The sequence below is a fragment of the Equus przewalskii genome, chromosome 25 (genome assembly GCF_037783145.1).
Source record: "Equus przewalskii isolate Varuska chromosome 25, EquPr2, whole genome shotgun sequence".
Lineage (NCBI taxonomy): Eukaryota > Metazoa > Chordata > Mammalia > Perissodactyla > Equidae > Equus > Equus przewalskii.
Window position 1 is genome coordinate 13,550,993 of NC_091855.1, and position 11,854 is coordinate 13,562,846.

Below are 11,854 nucleotides of genomic sequence, written 5' to 3' on the forward strand. Positions count from 1 at the left end.
CCACAGATCGTGTTTTCACAGATAATCTATAAGATGCTACACACCCAGTGCCAACAGGAATGGGGGAAAAGGACCTGTCCAATCAGCAGGGCCATGCTGGCCCAGTGGACATCAGCTTCTAGGAGAGAGGCATTGGGGCGCACCAGCAGCAAGACCTGCTCTGCAGCTTCTGGTCCTCTGAGGTCTCTGCAGTGGACTGAAGCCAGAGCTAGAGAAGCAGGAAGAGATGGGGGAGGCAACTTTGGAGTCAAGAGAGATTTCCCTTAGGTATTTTCTGATTACTCCTTGTTCTGTTCATCAGGTCCGTGAGATTCTGAAGGGGCGAGAACAGTGTCTTTGGAGTACTTGGCACAATGCCTGGCACCAAGAAGTGCTCAGGAGGTATGTGTTAAATGAATGGAGGGAGTGGGCACCTGCCTGCCACAGGAGTCTTCTTTCATCACATGTGTCTTCCTGGAGTCTCCTCTAACTTCATAGGAAAGAGCAGAACTGGGCCATGAAACAGAGTCCTGTCCTAACTCCGTGCCTGTCATCCTTTTCAGGAGAGAAATATTCATTGAGCAAGGGCTGTGAATCCTCTTATCCTCCCCCCTCCCCTCACACACCTCCAGAGTGCTCTGAGAGTTTCTGCCAGCTTTTTTTCTTGTGTTTCCCTCATCTTTAATAGCCTTCAACTGAAACGTCACCCTCATTCATTACCTCTCCCTTTTCTACGCCAAACCCTTGTGTAAAGTGAGCGGGATAGCAAGGGAGATAGGAATCAATAAAGCTAATCATAACAGCCAACTCTTATGCAGTGTTTACTACGTGCTAGTTTCTGTCTCAAGTTTTCTACCTATTTAATTAGTTTAATACTTTAAACAGGTCGGTATATATTTTTACCATACCCATTGTAAAGGTGAGGAAACTGAGTTAACAGAGAGGTTTAGTAACTTGCCCAGGGCCATGGAGCTTGTCAGCAGATACACTGGGATTTGAACCGCAGAGTCCACTCTAGAGCCCATGCACTGAGACACTATACCCTTTCCTCGGCATGTACATGTGTGTGTTAACTTCATTGAAGTGTAACATTAAACTCTGAAACATGCACAAATCAAGTGGATGACTCAATGAATTTTCACAAAGTGAGCACACCTGTGTAACCAGCACCCACCTCAAAGAACAGAACACCACCAGAACCCCAGGATTCCCAACATGCCCCCTCCCAGTCTGTAGCCCTTCCCCGCCAAGGGAAACTACTCTCCTGGCTTCTCTCACCATTCTTCTGGGGGTCTCTTCCTTGTCTCTCTGTTTTAATCACACATGTATTTCAAGTATCATGGTGTCTTTTGCTAAAGTTAAAATATTCTATCCTGCAGGAGGAGAGGTGGTGATGGGGGTTGGGAGAACACATTTCCTAGATAAGAAATAATTGAGGATGGGAGAGTTGGGGGCAGTTGTTTCATTTCCCCTCGTTCTCTTTGCCAGTAAGTGTGAGGTTCCCCTCTTTCCTCCATCCTCCTCCCCCAGAACTACATCTCCCAGCAGGCTGTGCTCTGACAGCTTTCGGATTTAAATAGGATTCTGGGCTACACCTACAGCCAGGCTGTTGCTGAGCTCCCAGGAGAGAGATGAGCTAGAGGAGAAAGAAGCAGCAAGAAGCAGCCAAGAGTTGAATCAGACCAGGAGCCCGACCCAGAGTTGGAGTCTAAGTTGCTTTTGCTAAAGCAGCAGCAACTAAAGAATTTGAAAATATGCTGGCTATCTTGGGACTGCTCACCTCCGTCTTTTCTTTGCTGTATGTGACAGCTCCATCCATCAGGTTTGTCTTAATTCAGGAACTTGTGCCGTATTTTACAAAGCCCTGAATTTGGAGCCAGAGAGCTTGTAAGTAGATGAATTATTGGCTGCTGAAAGAAGAGAGAGGGAAGGAGGCCAAGGGAGAGAAAGTCAGGGCAAAAAAAACCAGGAAGAAAGGAGGTGGTTACGGATACAATGGTGGAAAATGAGAAGGAATCACCTGGGGCTGGGAGAGGAGGGGCTGGTTTGAATTCTGATGCTAGTGGAAGGCTGAGTGGATGACTCTGTTAGGTAGCTTGACAGACAACTTAGGTGGGAGTCCTTGCTCTGTCACTCTATTCCCTTGGGTTTCTCTGAAGGTCTCCCTTTCTTTACTGTCCATAGTCAAGGTGTCCGGGCTGGGTTACCAAGGGTAGTCATTGCCCAGGGACTCATTGTTAAATACCAGGCATTTGGGGGAAGGAAACAGACTCTCTTCCCTTTGAGACCCTCAACTAATGTTTTGGGATGGCTCTTTTGCTGTGGGATTTCATGAAAAATTTCAGAAAGAAATGTGTGTTCTGAATAGAGAATTTTAAAATTGCTGATGATAAAGAAGGTTAAATGGACATATAAGGGACAGAGTGCTGTTCTAAGTCCTGGCATAGAACTAACCTGGGTTCAAATTCCATTTTTGCCACCATTAGCATGTGACTTGAACGTCTTTGAGCCTCTGCTTTCTCCACTGTAATATGAAAGATATAATGGAGTGGTTGAGAGGATTAAAATAAATTCCCTGTGGAAAGTGCTAGCCTAGGGCCTGGAAGTCAGATGATGCTCAGGAAATATTAGTTCTGCTGCCCTCCCATCCTGTTTTTTGGAACTTGTCAAGTCAACTTTATGTGAAAGGATGCTCTCCGCACAGAGATCTGAACAAGGGAGGTTTTCTTTCTGTGTGCTGATGGCTAGAATGTACTCTCAGTAGGATGGCAGAAAGCCTCTGAAGATACTAGCTCTCTAAAGCTGGAGAGGCAGCCCGAGAGCTGTATTTGTATATGGGACCCCTGGAGGTACTGTTCATTGGTTACTCACCGTTGATGCTTATTGAAGACCTAGGGCTCAGGACCGCTGATTCCAGTAACGCTCATCACCCATATATTTTTAATGCAGGGTAGAGGAGGTCGCTGTCCTCTGGGAATCTCTAGAGACAGAGCTAGATATCTTTCTTATCTAACAAGGAAGCTCTCCATTGGCCCTCACTCAAGAGCATTTGTTCTGTTTGTCCGGAAGACCCTTTGCAGCTTCTGAGCACATGACCGTCCAGGCTGAGCTGATGAGCAGGAGGCTCCTTTGCCCACTGGGAAAATGTTGTCCCTTGAAGATTAGCTTCTTTAGGCCTCCTGACAACAACTGAAAGAAATCCCTCTTTGAGGCTGAATGGACTTTATGTATCTCAGTCAGGGACTGGGGAGGTGGTGCGTAAATGCTTTTGTTTCCCTTGCCTACAGGAAGTTCTTTGCTGGTGGGGTTTGCAGAACAACTGTGCAGGTTCCCGGGAAGGTAGTGGTGATCACCGGCGCCAACACGGGCATCGGCAAGGAGACAGCCAGAGAGCTCGCTCGCAGAGGCAAGTTCTTCCGCTTCTGTGTCCACAGGGCAGCACCTCCTGCCTTTCTCACTGGAGGCTCTGCCCGCATTTCCTTCTCTTTCCTCCTGGGCTTGGGGGTTCTAGCCAGGAATTCAAGGAAACTGGGATTCAAGTCCACCTCTGGCACAACTTACTCTGTGGCCTTAAACAAACCTTCCTTCCTCCCTTCCTGCTCCTTTCCTATTATATAAAATAAGGAAAACAATGATGTCTGTAGGATATTGGTCAAGTCAGTGATTCTGAAAGGAGATACTAAGCAACATTAAATATCAGGGTGTAAAAACCAAGGTTCCTAGGCTGGGGGTAAGCTGCAGCAAGAAGACTGCTGTGAGAACCCTGAAGTGGCAATATAGCCTCTCACTGCTTAGGGATGGCTGGGAGGAGGCTCTCGCCACCAGTCCCAAGCTCACTTACTATACTGTTTTTCAGTCTAGGGTCTGAACACATTGCCTCTCTGTTTTGGTCCCAGGAGCCCGAGTATACATTGCCTGCCGAGATGTACTGAAGGGGGAGTCTGCTGCCAGTGAAATTCGAGCTGATACAAAGAACTCCCAGGTGCTGGTGCGGAAACTGGACCTATCCGATACCAGATCCATCCGAGCCTTTGCTGAGGGCTTTCTGGCAGGTGAGACCCTGGCAGGTAGCTAGACAAGCAAGTGTTGGATGTGAAAGTGGTTGCTCTACCCTGGAACATCTCTGACTCTTGTATCAGAACCATCACCAATCCCAATGGACAGATTCTGCCACATGAACCAGCATGGCAGGGAATTAGCAAGAGGATGACAGGATGACAAGCTGCGCAGGATCCTTATCGTCTTTTCGCTTCAGCAATGGGAATGTTGGAGGTGTCAGCTCCCTGTCTGGGCTTGCACCTTGGCATCAAGGTGTGGCCCTGATGTCACTCTTTTCTTTCATCCTGAAAATCAACCTTCTGTGGCAACATGCATTAAATGAGGTTTTGCTGCTGCCAAAATTCTTCTGTATCTTGGAAAATGACCAGCTTTTAGCAAGGACTATGAAATCTATGAGGGACAGGGACCGTGTCTGTTTTGTTTACCACTGTGTGCCCGTGTCTGTCTTGTTGCACCACTGTGTGCCCAGTGCCCAGCAGAATGGGCCTGGCCCAGAGTCAGTACTCAATGCTCAGTTGCTGAATGAATGGTGTCCAGGGAGCTATCAGTAACTAAAATTATAAACCCAATGACAGTACTTACTGAATATCATTGAGATAGGTCCAAAGGCAAGGAGCAAATACTCAGGACTATGATAGGCAGCTAGCAGACTTGTTTGTAACTACAGGTTCTCCTTGGTTTTGCCCTATAGAGGAAAAGCAGCTCCATATTCTGATCAACAATGCAGGAGTGATGATGTTTTCACATTCCAAAACAACTGATGGCTTTGAAATCAACCTGGGGGTCAACCACCTGGGTAAGTGTCTTTGAGTGATTGAAAAGAGAGGCATACCCCATCTTGTTCTCTGTGGGGAAATAAGCCTATACTAGAGCTGAGAATCTCCAATGGTCCTCATAGAGCCCAGAATTCCAATACACTGGACATAATGGTTTTTTGTTCACTGTCCCTCTCCTGACCAGTACAAAAAGATGAGCTCCTCCTGCCCATACCATTAAGAAACCTCAAAACTCGGGAGATGCCAGGGAGAATAATGTCATTCTTGGATGGGGCCGAGGGAGTGCAAGGCTTCCCAAGCAGGGCCCAGTGTGGGGGGTGCAGGAGTCTGTGTTTGGCAGGAGGGGTCAGATCTGTAACTGAGGGCTAAGCAAGCCAAGGGTTGGTCCATGGAGGAGGCAGATCTTGAGGACTTGAGGTGAGAGAGGCTGGGGTTCTGAGTCCAAGGTGATGGCTCTAATGAGGAGATCATGGATCATGTCCTCTGATGCTAGGCAAGTGATGTTTTTCCTAACTATCCCAGCCTTCCTTCTGTATATGTGTGTGCCTGGGCCCATAGTTGTGTGATCATGGCCAGAGGGGGACTGGAAGCCAGCAGGTGGCATTTCTCCTGACTGGGGCAAGGGCAGAAATACAAATAAGTACAGATTAAGTCTGTATTCCCTTATCTATCATCTAGTGCTGCCCTTGCCTTGAGGAATCTCAGACTGACAGACCATTAACACTGAATTACTCTTGGCATCAAAATTTCTTCACGTTCAGAAGATAGTGAGCTAATGCCAAAGTCCTCTCATCAGCTCCCACGCCCTGAGCCTGGGCTGCCATTCTGCTCTTCAATCTGCCCTGCTGGTTCTCCTCGCAGGCCACTTCCTTCTCACCTACTTGCTCCTGGAGCGGCTGAAGGAGTCTGCTCCTGCACGGGTGGTGAACTTGTCATCAGTGATCCACCACCTTGGCAAGATTCACTTCCACAACTTCCGCGGTGAGGAGCCCTACAGATGGGGTTTTGCTTATTGCCACAGCAAACTGGCCAATTTGCTTTTCACTCGCGAGCTGGCCAAGAGGATCCAAGGTAAGTCTGGAGAAAGGGCCAGGGTTAACATAGCAAAAGCACGGTCTTCAGTCCAGATTACAGATTCACAGAAATTCTAAAGCCAGAACGTCAAACATGCACATTTCAGTGGTAGCTCTGTACACGAAGGAGAATGAGGTTATAAACAGAATAAAAACACAATTCTTGCCCTTGACAAGCTTCAAATCAAACAGGGGTTAGGAACTTAGAAAGTTACCTTACATTTATGTCACATCTTATCTCAATTATGATCTCATTTGATTTTTCACAACAACCTCTTGCTACAGACAAAGCAGGTATTATTATTACTATTTTCTGGGTCCAAACTGAAGTCCAAAGAAGTGACTGGCCCCAGGAGATATGGTAAGTGAAGTAATCAGGACCGGAACATGGGAAAGTGAAGTAACCAGGACCGGAACGTGGGAACGCTGCTTTAGGTCCAGGTGCTTTCTTCTGTGTGCTATTAGCAGAGGTTCGCACGATGAGCTGAGCTACAGAGTTGCCACTGCCTGGAGTCCAGAGCGAGGGCTGGATGTCAGGCCCCTGGGACTGAGTTCTTGCTCTACCACATACTAGCCGCATGTGCATGTGGCCGTGTTCCTTTAACCTCCCCTGACTTCATCCTCTCAGCTGTAAAATGAGGTGGGGCCGCTCTTAATTCTACGATTCTGTGCTCCCCTGGAGTTTTTGATGCGCTGCTGGCTTTCACATCTGCAAATCTGGGGGACCATTTGCTACAGCGAATAAGCCAGTGTTTGGGAACAACAGTACAGAATGCAGAAGATAGAAGAATAGGGTAATCATTAAGAGAAATAATAATAATGACATATTATTGTTATGTTGAGTTTTGTGTGTGCCGTGTACTGTACAAGCCTTCATTCATTTAACACAGCATTCCTATAAGGTAGGTGCTGTTATTCTTCCGCACTCTGCAAATGAAGAGATAGGCCGAGATATATTAAGAAACCTTACCCAGAAAGTTTCCTAGCTGAGCCAGGATTCAAATCCAGACAGCCTCACTCCGGAGTCTATGTTCTTTACGTCAAGAGTTCAGACCGTGGCCCTGCAGCCTGCTTGGTATGATCTTAGGCAATTTACTTAACTTCTCTGTGATCAGAGCTCAGTTTCCTCAGCTATAAATGGGGATCTTAATATTGCCTACCTCACAAGCCTCTTTGAGAACTAAATGAGATAATGCATGGAAAGCATGTAGCACAGACCTTGCACATAATGAGTACTAAAAATAGTGGAGGCGCCAGGGATGTCTTGGGGGCATGTTAACTCCCATTATCTCCATCAACACCCCTCAATCTACACCTCATAAAATGTGCTTCCCTGGCAAATGCAGCTCAAAACAAGGTCCTAGCCTACTACCTTCCAACCAGATTCTTCCCCTAAGCACTACCATAGAAATTCCGAAGATATCACCCTCAGTAATTGATACTCTGACTACCAGAATATACTGTTGTTTCTATTATTAAGACTTAAGCCACAGAGTAAAGGTGACATTGAAATAGAAGGACCTTCAACCAAGCACTCCTTTTGGAACATAGAAAGCTGGAAGGCTATAGATCTTTCTGGAAGAGTTCCATGACTTACTAGTCAGATTCTATCTGGCTAGGAGTGATGCCTTCTGAACCCTGGAGCTCTGTTTCCTGAGACCCTTCTTCTCACTTGTGCATTTTGCTGCAGGAGATGAGCTGTTTCCCTGGTCTAACTGTGCTCTCTTTGCCCTAGGCACGGGGGTCACCACCTATGCTGTGCACCCAGGCATCGTCCGCTCTGAGCTGGCCCGGCACTCCTTCCTATGTTGCCTATTTTGGCGGCTCTTCTCCTACTTTTTAAAATCGGTGCAGGAAGGGGCACAGACCAGCCTGCACTGTGCGCTGGCTGAAGGCCTGGAGCCCCTAAGCGGCAAGTACTTCAGGTACGTGCAGGCAGCGCAGGTTCCTCCACCACCTGTGTGCCTGGTGAGGCATAGGGCGCCCTGGGACCCTGAGTGGCTGAGTTTGTGCCGGATAGTGGAATCCAGGTTTGGGTTGGGCCTGCAAACCAAATACTGTCAGTTCTTTTCCAGGGGAACTTACATTAGAAACTTGGCAAAAGTTGCTTTTTTATACCTGCGCGCCAGTTTTCCAGGTGAGCTTTGTAGCTTTCTGGTGATTATGCCTTTGAAAGAATGTTAGCAGACCCTTTGGATCCTTTTTCTCCTCCTTGAAGCTTTTGGCTTACTTCTTTCATGAATCCTTCAATACCACTTAGCACAAAGTACTGGGACAAAGTCACCTCTCCCCAGTGTAAACTCTGTCTAGCAGTGCTGCCAGGGTTGGCACTATCTGTTGGAATATAGAAATAGACATTTCAGTGTAGTCTTACCACAAACTTAATGGGCAATCAGAGTTTGAGAATAAATGGAAGCCCAGGATTAAATCTTCTTCCCATTCCATGACTTGATCCAGCCCAGTTTGCTTGAGACTATTCACTGGTGCCCCACGTATTAAGTGAAGCACTGGAAATGATGTCAGTGTCAAACAAGAGGGGAATGGATAAATGGTAATAGCTAATGTTTCTTGAGCTCTTACAAAGTGTTTGGCACTCTTTAAGTGTTTTACATGTATTAATTCATACAGTCATCCCAACTCTAAGAAGTAGATAATAGTATTATACCCATTTGACAGATGAGGAAACTGAAGCACAGAATAATTAAGTAACTTGCTCAAGGTCATATAGCTTATAAGTGGTAGTCCTGGCTCTAGAGCTGTGCTGTTCAGTATGGTTGCCACTAGCCATACGTGACTATTGAGCACTTGAACTAGGGCTGGTCCAAAATGAGATGTGCTGTAAGTGTAAAAGGTATACCAGACTTTGAAGACAAAGTATGAAAAGAGAAATGTAAAATAGCTCATTAATAACTTTTTATATTGATTACATGCTGAAATGATTTGGCTATATCGAGTTAAACAAAATATAGTACTAAAATCAATTTCACCCATTTCTTCTTTCTTTTTAAAAGATACTTTAAAAATTTTACTACAAAATTTAAAATTACATGTGTGGCTCACATTTGTGGTTTGCATCATGATTTCTGTTAGACAATGCTATCGTAAGAGTTTGGATGTTTAACGTCACTGCCTTAAATATGTGATAAAATATTAGACAGTCACTAAATAAAATATTTTCAAATAATATTTAATTCACAGGAAAATGTTGGTGATATAAAATTGTGAGAAGAAACTGCTACATAGAACTATAAAATTATTCATTGTAAATACATAGAAAACAGTCTGGTAGGATACATAGCAAACCATAAGGAGTGTTATTTCCAAGTGGGTTTGAGGAGGAGCCGGGGGAGTGCAAAGGAGGATTTTAACCTTTTACTCTAGGTATTTCTTTATTATTTAAAAAAGTTTTAAAGATCAAATATTTATTTGTTACTTGTATGATTAAAATATATATTTTTTACAAGAGAAAGCTATCCTCCCCAAAATAGATACAGTACGATCTCAGTTTTGTATACAAGAAAGCGAGAAAGACTATATATCTATTTTTACACAAATAAAGCAAACAAGAGTGTAAGGAAAAGTAATTAAATAATAGGCTTTTCTTTTTTTTTATCGGTACTGCATTTTCCAAGTGTTGTACGGGACTTTTATAATTAGAAAAAAATATCCTTTGAAGAAAAGCACCATGAGCACTGCATTCTGCCTGTAGCACCTTGTCCATCTAGCCTCCAGTTCTCTGATCCCCCCCAGACAAGAGAAAGCAGGGTTACTTAGTCTGGGGCTCCTGGGGCACAAGAGGGTCTGTGGAAAGAATTCAAGGGGTCTGTGAACTTAGATGGGAAAGTAATTTCAACTTCATCTTTCATTTCACTGACCTCCATCTGAAATTTGGCATTTCCTTCGATTGTGAATGTAGGCAGTGAACCACAGGAGTAGTCATGATACCTGTGACTTTGTCACCAGTAAAACTATCAATATTTTCTTATCACATTGCATTGTTGCAGATATCTCAGAATGTCACTTCTGCCCACCACTTTGAAATCCAGTGGTTATTAGACCCAGTGCGAGATCTTGTTATAGAGTACATTAATAAAGAAGCATATGTATTACTATATCATGAATTTGTTTTAAAAATGTTTTAAAATTGCATTTCAATATAATTAGTTTTTGTCATCCAATATATTTTACACATTCATAAATATATTCTGAGGGTCACGCCCAGTGACACAGTGGTTAAGTTCACACGTTCCGCTTTGGCGGCCCAAGGTTTGCGGGTTTGAATCCTGGGTGTGGACCTATGCACGGCTTTGGCAAGTCATGCTGTGGTAGGAGTCCCACATATAAAGTAGAGTAAGATGGGCATGGATGTTAGCTCAGGGCCAGTCTTCCTCGGCAAAAAGAGGAGGATTGGCAGGGGATGTTAGTTCAGGGCTAATCTGCCTCAAAAAAAAAAAAGAGAAAGAAAGAAATATATTCTGAGAAAGAGGCCATAAACTTTTCCAGACTGTCAATTTTCACTCCTGGATGTTCATGCTTTCTCTGCTCTCTAGTGACTGCAAGAGGACCTGGGTGTCTCCAAGGGCCCGAGATAACAAAACAGCTCAGCGCTTGTGGAATGTCAGCTGTGAGCTTCTAGGAATCCAATGGGAGTAGAGCTACCGGAAGAGCCACGGCTTTATCAGGCACAATCCACACCATAATGAACGGAAGCCAAGGAGAACCCACCCTGAAGGATTGTTCTCCTGGCTGGCTGCTGTTGCAAATCCTGCCGTGCTCTGGTCTTCCTGACCCTTCTGGAAACCTTTTCACATCCAACCCTCTTGTGAGGCTGGCTCATGGCATGAGACATTCACACTTACAAAGCATTCTTCTCCAAGACTTGCAAAGTTGGCCACCATCTAGGGGCAGGACGACTGGGAAGATGCCAGTCTGGGCATGGGGCTGGCAGAAGAGCCTGGGAAATTGGATTAATTCCCTCACCAATACCAGAAATGTCAGCCAGCATTCTCAGCTGAGGTGACAAGAGCATCAGTGTTACAGATTTTCAGGAACTATAGACTCAAGCTGTTGACGGATCTCTTTCCTCTTTGGATTGCTAGTTGTTGCACTGAAGTCTGGACCAACTCAGGCAAATCTTGGCTTAACCTTGACCAAATTTGGTTCCTTCCTCTGAGCATTCTGGAGTCACTGCATGAAGCTGGACCTTCCCATTTTCTTTTTCTAATTCTTTTTAAAAATTAAAAATATTTTTTCTAGCTTTAATGAGATATAATTGACATATGACTATGTAAATTTAGACCGTCTCATTTTCAATCATGTAGATGGTTTCTTTTTCTAAAGGGTTCCCTTTACCTCACTTTTCAGAGAAAATAAAAACTACACATTCATCTTACTGCCTTTTTTATTTTCTCAGGGTAGCAAAGGAGAGATGGAACAAAGTGGGGAATCCAACCTCCCAGTTTTGTGAGTAGTATCTTATCCTACCCACCCACCCATAACCTTCTTACAATGTCACATCTGGGTGCAAAATGAGACGATTCAGTTGAGTATTTTTTCAAGTTTCTCCCAGCTCTCACATTTTATTATTTAAGAAGTGATAGGAGTGACTTAAATTACACAGATGTTGAGCTCCACTATAGATTAAATCCAGACGTAGTATAAGACTCCATTTAATTTGATATAAAGATGCAGAAAGACCAAGCCTTGAAACAACCTTCTACCTAAAATCCTAGCTCTTCTCTTTTCTGGCCTCCCTGCTCTCCTGTGCTGAAACCCCAGGTGACCTTCTTCTTGCCTCAAGAACAGGTCACCAGGAAGAGGCAGGGAGATGTGCCTAATCTTTCAGCCAATTGACCCAAGAAGTCATGCTATTGTTTCCAGTTCTAAAGCATCCAAAGGGCATCCAGTGATAAAAATGCCCTTTCCTTCCACAGCAAGTAGACTTTAAAAAAGAACCTTGTTATTATG

At 44.7% G+C, this 11,854-nt stretch overlaps 1 protein-coding gene across 2 annotated transcripts; it reads left to right on the forward strand.

Annotated features, from left to right (window-relative positions):
* Window positions 1-1,542: 1,542 nt before the first annotated feature.
* On the forward strand, window positions 1,543-11,274 carry RDH12 (retinol dehydrogenase 12). 2 transcript variants are annotated; one of them, XM_070594103.1, is made up of 8 exons: window positions 1,544-1,801; window positions 3,267-3,385; window positions 3,876-4,031; window positions 4,730-4,834; window positions 5,676-5,885; window positions 7,623-7,812; window positions 7,963-8,024; window positions 10,438-11,274. In XM_070594103.1, the coding sequence occupies exons 1-8, from the start codon at window positions 1,734-1,736 to the stop codon at window positions 10,521-10,523; spliced, it is 996 nt and encodes a 331-aa protein (XP_070450204.1). In that variant the 5' UTR covers window positions 1,544-1,733; the 3' UTR covers window positions 10,524-11,274. The 2 variants fall into 2 exon arrangements, with proteins under 2 accessions (XP_070450205.1, XP_070450204.1); XM_070594104.1 differs by lacking the exon at window positions 7,963-8,024 and having other exon boundaries at window positions 1,543-1,801.
* The last annotated feature ends 580 nt before the right edge of the window (window positions 11,275-11,854 follow it).

Coding starts and splice junctions, on each gene's coding strand:
- RDH12 (XM_070594103.1), top strand. CDS start 1,734: ATGCTGGCTATCTTGGGACTGCTCACCTCCGTCTTTTCTTTGCTGTAT. Junction 3,386..3,875: donor CAGAGAGCTCGCTCGCAGAG/GCAAGTTCTTCC, acceptor TTTTGGTCCCAG/GAGCCCGAGTATACATTGCC. Junction 4,835..5,675: donor CCTGGGGGTCAACCACCTGG/GTAAGTGTCTTT, acceptor TTCTCCTCGCAG/GCCACTTCCTTCTCACCTAC.